Below are 6290 nucleotides of genomic sequence, written 5' to 3' on the forward strand. Positions count from 1 at the left end.
TTTGATGTTGTGTGGGTTAGATGATTTCAACTATGTGTTTGTTGTAGTTTGGTGGATTGTTATAGCCTTAAATAGCTTTAAGAAGAGACATTGGAGGCAGTTTAAAAAGGACATAACAGTTGCTATATGGGGAGCTTTAATATTTACACTTGACAAGCAGAGAATAGAATGTGTAAACAAATCGAGGAGTGCTACGAGATGTCAATATTAGATGATAGTATCTCGTATATGAGATCTAATTCATGACATTATATGATCAAACACAACTTCTACATTGAAAATTCAAATAAAATTAACAATATTTGATTTTTCATGGATTCTTAAGTTTATCGCAACTGTTACACCGGAATAGGGATAGCTAGCAGAGGTTGAGTTTTTGCCAAGGTAATACCAAAACTCTCCTCCATGTCCAAATCTTTAGGTGCAATTCCACCATGTAGCTTCCAATTAAATATATTTAGCAATGAACCTAGTGCTACTGGAACCATCCTGATAGCCAAAGGCAATCCAGGGCAAATTCTTCTACCAGCGCCAAATGGAATCAGCTCAAAATCCCGACCTTTAAAGTCTATTTCTGAATCCCAAAACCTTTCTGGCTTAAAGTCCAAAGGATCTTCCCATAGACTAGAGTCGCGCCCTATTGCCCATACGTTCACAAGAACCTGCGAGTCTTTTGGAATAGTATAGCCGCAAAAATCAACATCTTCCTCTGTTTTGCGCTGAATTAAGAAAGGAACTTGTGGGTGTATACGAAAGGTTTCTTTGACGATGCACCTCAAGTAAGGTAATTTTAGAACATCAGCTTCATTTATTAGTTTGCCTCTGCCAATTATTAGTTCAAGTTCTTTTTGTGCTTCCTCCAAAGTATGTGGATTCTTCAGTAGTTCAGCCATTGCCCACTCTAATGTATTTGATATTGTATCGGTCCCTGCTGCAAACATTTCCTGCAAAACATAATGGTTGCTTTCAATTAGACAAGCAGAAAATCGAGGATTGGAAAAAGAGGAGTGGAGAATGAATTAACCAGACACAGATGCTCGATATGATTCCTGTCGATTTCATCAGGGCTAATGTTGAGAAGGGCATCCAACACATCAACATTTGCCCGATTTCCCATTTTCCTTTCCTTTATCCGCTCATCGATCAAACCACTAATAAGGTGAAGAAGCTTAGTAAAATATTCAGTCAAGCGCCGCCTTATACCTTGTGGATCAATCTTCTCAAGTAAGGGGAAATAGTCCACCAAATTCGGTTTACCAACCTCAACCATGATGTTCCACACCAATTCCTTAAATTCCTTAGCGGAATCGGAAAATGGATCAGTCAAATCTTTAGAGAAAATTGTGTTGGAAATCAAATTCACTGAAGTCCTGAAAGATGCTCTGCCCATGTCTACTGCTTCACCAACTTTGCTACAGTTGTAACAGTCATCAATCAGGTCCTGGATCTTTTTAGTTCTGAGATGCTCGTTCGCGTCAAGCTTGTTACCTACGAATATATAAGCGGAACAAAAATCAAATTTGGCCACGACTAAAATTTAATTGAACTTCCAATTTTGCATTCTTTACCTGAGAAGATGTGAGAGTTCATAACCTTGCGAAGTGTTCTCCACTGAGAGTTGTTGACAGGTAGCCATACAACAGATAAACCAGAGTGATTGCAGGCACGAAGCGCATCTGGAACAAATCTATTGGAAAAGGCTAAATCTTGCTTTTGCAAGACTTGTTTTGCCAAGACGGAAGAGGAAATGACGAGTGTGTTTATTTGCCCCAATTTGAGATTCATAATTGGACCATGTTTTTTCGCGAGTTGAGCAAGTGATATGTGGGGTTTATGACCAAGCAAATGAAGATTTCCGATGATAGGCAAAGGGAATGGACCTGGTGCAGCTCTTTTGCTTCTTCTAAGTGAAGTCAATACTCCACGCACCAAAAAAAAGATGAAGAAGAATCCTAGACAAATGTTCACATAGTCCATTTTTTTTTGTGATGCAATGGAGCCATAGCTAGCTTTATATAGGGTGCCTCATGTGTTATTTCTCGTGTGCAATGTGTTATTCCTCGTGTACTTTGCTCTGAAATTTTCTGACTTTTGTCTTTATACAAGTATAAGATGAAAGTTATAGTTTGTCCTACATTTAACAACATCTTTAATAGAAATTTAATTTTAGAAATACTTAATTTCTAAATTAAATACTTATATTATGAAAATCTACACATACCTGCTATGATGTTTATAATTAAAATTATTTGAATATATATATATAAACTAAAATCAAAATAAGAAATTTGAATACAATAAAGTATTATGACTAATAAAATTATAAATTCTAAAGTGTAAAGAAAGTTATCACTAATAATAGGAATATCTTATTAAATAGTAATTTTATTCATCTATACAATTCGAAATATATCCATGTTCAGAAAAACAATTGTTTTCCATTTTAATCAAACTTCCACTATATATGTAAGTCTAGAAAGCATGTCATCAGATATATGCCTATGTTCCAGACAAAGGCAAGTTAGTCACTTGGGTATTACTTTACTTTTCCTTCGATGCTGCCGCTGTTTGTGCAATGTGTTGGGAGAGATATATATAGAGGTCATAAGACCCATTGTAATGACCCGCCACGTTATCACGCCATATAAGTGCCACATGGCACAAGGTTGCCCATGTGGGGGCCTTATATGGAAGAAGGCTAGCTCATAGTGGAAGGTTCTAGAGACATGTGGAGAATTTTCATAATAGATTTTAAAATTTCATGGATCTGCATGAAAGTCCTTGGAATCTTCTAATTATATAGAGAATTATAGAATAAGAGCTTATTTGTAAATATGAAGGGACTTACATATATATTAATATTTACATATTAATCTCTAAGTTAGAAGTATAAATAGAGGGATAGTCATTTGTAAATTCAACAAGCAACAACAAGCGATTCTCCCAAGTCTTGAGTCGAGCCATTTATAGTCGAATTCAAGAATGTCTTCTTTCCCAACAACCTCATCTATGAGGTGAAACACAAATTTTAGGAGTTGAAGCAGGTAGGAAGCATACTAACATATGTGAAAGGAGTTTATCACCCTCGCATTTTAAATTCCCAACCTCATAGATGAAGATATGTTGTTCCACTTTATGAATGGATCGCAAAATTGGGCCAAGATGGAGTTAGAACGCCGACATGTTAGGATTATTGTTGAAGCCATTACGCAGGCCAAAACTTTGACAGACTTTAAGTATGACAAGCATGATAGAGGCAGATGAGAGGAAATTCTCTTGTGTCTTTCGTCATTTCCTTAGCGAATTAGTATCAAAAAGGCTTAAGAACTTGCAAGATCGTGAAAGATTCGTGAGCGAGTTATCAAGTCCAGCACAATGTGCTTTGTAGAAGTCGAAGGTTGTGACACCATGCTAGTGTTCACATGTCATAGGACTACACGATGCCATTTACTTTGCTTCTTCCGTATTAATTCAATTACAGCTAAATAATTCTACTTGGCAATAAGTATCACCGCTAAAAGAAAAATCTAGGCATAATGCATATATATGCCCTTTAATTTGACCTCAGTTGATATTTATGTTCTCCAACTTTGAGTGTGCACAAGTAAGCATTTAAACGTGTATAATATTAAATAAATAGAGACTTGCATCTTACATGGCATAATACACATAGAACTTTATGAAGGACACCACGTGCACATAGGAGGTACGTGACATAAAAAGTTGAGGCCAAATTAAAAACATGTTTGGGTATCATTGCTGGAAATCTATTGCAACTAAAAGTATGTGGTGTTGCAGTGTGTATAGTTTCAACAATGTATTTTAGAAGGTTCTAATTAGGATGAGTGACTACTTTTTTATGCTAAATTTCTAATTTAATAATTTAAGAACTACTCCTCTGTTCTTGTTTATAGGTCATGATTGGCAAAGATAATTAATTCAAATAATATTGTCATTACTGAAAACCAAGAAAGAATTACATAATCCTTGGTGGTGACATGGTCTTATTTCAAGGATACACAAGTATAGAACAATGACTTATATAGCATTTGACAGTTCTTGACAGACATGCAAATGATCTTTAGAGACACTATACACTAGAATATTTTTACATATTGTAGTATTAATTCTTGATCTACAATGGAACAGGGATGGCAAGCAGAGGTTGAGCTTTTGCCAGGGTAATACCAAATTTTTCCTCCATGTCCAAATCTTGAGGTGCAATTCCACCATGTAGCTTCCAATTAAACGTATTTATCAATGAACCTAGCGCGATTGGAATCATCCTGATAGCCAAAGGCAGTCCAGGGCAAATTCTTCTACCAGCACCAAATGGAATTAGCTCAAAATCCCGACCTCTAAAGTCTATATCCGACTCCCAAAACCTCTCCGGCTCAAAGTTTAAAGGGTCTTCCCATAGACTAAAGTCGCGCCCTATTGCCCACACATTCACAAGAACTTGTGAGTCTTTTGGAATAGTATAGCCATGAAGCTCAACATCTTCCTCGACTTTGCGCGGAATTAGGAAAGGAACTTGTGGGTGTATTCGAAAGGTTTCTTTTACGATGCACCTCAAGTAAGGTAATTTTGCAACATCAGCTTCATCTACTAGTTTACCTCTGCCAATTACTTGTGCAAGTTCTTCTTGTGCTTTCTCCAAAGTATGTGGATTCTTAAGTAGTTCAGCCATTGCCCACTCCAATGTATTTGAAGTCGTATCGGTCCCTGCTGCAAACAAGTCCTGCAAAACTTACTGGTTTAAGATCATTTGAAGTAGATGCCATATAAAATCAAGTTTTCCAAAACATATGTTGCTTTCAATCAGTCACAGAAGAAAAGGGACTGAACACTGTTGTGAGACAGAGATATTATTGCCACAAGCATTTAGCCAAGCTACCAAACAAACAACTGGTTGAGAATTGAGATAATTTTTTAGAAAAAACAAGCCATCACCTTAGGTGTTGACTTTGGTACAGAGGTTTGGCTTGACCCATACTAATGCAGAGTCGTCATACTAGCTTAAGATAACAATGATTGATATAACTAATTCGTCATACTATATTTATTAACGGGAAATGATTTGAGAAATAAGTAATATTCGAGTAGAACATGAAAAAATAGTTATCTAATCTGATAGGTTAAAAGTGACAAATAAAAAGTAAAAAACAAATGATCGAAGAGTATAAACTAACCAAACACAGTTGCTCGATTTGATTCCTGTCGATTTCATCTGGGCTAATGTCGAGAAGGGCATCTAACACATCAACATTTTCACGATTTCCCAATTCCCTTTCCTTTAGCCGCTCATCGATCAAATCACTCATACGGTGAAGAATCTCAGTAAAATAATTAGTGGAGCGTCGCCTTATACCTTGTGGATCAATCTTCTTAAGAAAGGGGAAATAGTCCACCAAATTAGGTTTACCAGCCTCAACCATGATCTTCCATACCAATTCCTTAAATTCTTTAGCAGAATCAGAGAATGGATCAGTCAAATCTTTAGAGAAAATGGTGTTGGACAACAAATTTAATGAAGTTCTAAAAGCTGCTCTGCCAATATCCACTGCTTCACCAACTTTGCTACATTTGTGACAGTAATCAATCAACTCCTGCATCTTTTTTGTCCTCAGATGCTCATTAGCATCTAGCTTGTTTCCTGCAAATATAATAAACGGAATTGGTTCAGGACTCATTTTGTCCCGCTCAAATTTAACGCAATTGCATATTTATTTACCTGAGAAGATGTGAGAGTTCATGATCTTGCGAAGCGTTCTCCATTGAGAGTTGTTGACAGGTAACCATATAACTGAGAAATCATCATGATTGCAGGCACGGATAGCGTCAATAACAAACCGATTTGAAAAGGCTAAATCTTGCTTTTGCATAGCTTCTTTAGCCAAGACGGACGAGGAAATGACAACTGCGTTTATTTGTCCTAATTTGAGATTCATAATTGGACCATATTTTTTTGCGAGTTGAGTAAGTGATATGTGGGGTTTATGACCAAGCAAATGAAGATTTCCGATGATAGGCAAAGGGAATGGACCTGGTGCAACTCTTTTGCTTCTTCTAAGTGAAATCAATACTCCGCGCACCAAAATCCAGACGAATAACACTCCTAGCAAAATGTCAAAGTAATCCATTTTAATTTCTTGGCTTATGAAGTCGGGAATATGTTGGTTCTTGGAGGCTAAGAAAGTTATATACGGTGTGGCCAACGTTTTCAGTTATTTTTGTCTTTACATAATGTTGAAGAAGAAAGGTCTAAAAATGTAGCCACATTTTCATTT

General features: G+C 36.5%; 2 protein-coding genes across 2 annotated transcripts; both read right to left on the minus strand.

Moving 5' to 3' along the window:
• Nucleotides 1-201: 201 nt before the first annotated feature.
• On the minus strand, nt 202-2127 carry LOC107010614 (geraniol 8-hydroxylase-like). The gene is made up of 3 exons (XM_015209891.2): nt 1569-2127; nt 1025-1488; nt 202-944 (listed from the first exon to the last, which is right to left on the minus strand). Exons 1-3 carry the CDS (start codon nt 1975-1977, stop codon nt 339-341), a joined length of 1479 nt encoding a protein of 492 aa, XP_015065377.1. The 5' UTR covers nt 1978-2127; the 3' UTR covers nt 202-338.
• A 1807-nt stretch (nt 2128-3934) lies between these two features.
• On the minus strand, nt 3935-6290 carry LOC107008734 (geraniol 8-hydroxylase-like). Its single transcript, XM_015207880.2, has 3 exons — nt 5735-6290; nt 5193-5656; nt 3935-4741 (listed from the first exon to the last, which is right to left on the minus strand). Exons 1-3 carry the CDS (start codon nt 6141-6143, stop codon nt 4136-4138), a joined length of 1479 nt encoding a protein of 492 aa, XP_015063366.1. The 5' UTR covers nt 6144-6290; the 3' UTR covers nt 3935-4135.

The sequence above is a fragment of the Solanum pennellii genome, chromosome 2, assembly GCF_001406875.1.
Source record: "Solanum pennellii chromosome 2, SPENNV200".
Classification (NCBI taxonomy): Eukaryota; Viridiplantae; Streptophyta; class Magnoliopsida; order Solanales; family Solanaceae; genus Solanum; species Solanum pennellii.

Coding starts and splice junctions, on each gene's coding strand:
- LOC107010614 (XM_015209891.2), bottom strand. CDS start 1,977: ATGGACTATGTGAACATTTGTCTAGGATTCTTCTTCATCTTTTTTTTG. Junction 1,489..1,568: donor GAACTCTCACATCTTCTCAG/GTAAAGAATGCA, acceptor ATATATTCGTAG/GTAACAAGCTTGACGCGAAC. Junction 945..1,024: donor ATATCGAGCATCTGTGTCTG/GTTAATTCATTC, acceptor TATGTTTTGCAG/GAAATGTTTGCAGCAGGGAC.
- LOC107008734 (XM_015207880.2), bottom strand. CDS start 6,143: ATGGATTACTTTGACATTTTGCTAGGAGTGTTATTCGTCTGGATTTTG. Junction 5,657..5,734: donor GAACTCTCACATCTTCTCAG/GTAAATAAATAT, acceptor TTATATTTGCAG/GAAACAAGCTAGATGCTAAT. Junction 4,742..5,192: donor AAATCGAGCAACTGTGTTTG/GTTAGTTTATAC, acceptor TAAGTTTTGCAG/GACTTGTTTGCAGCAGGGAC.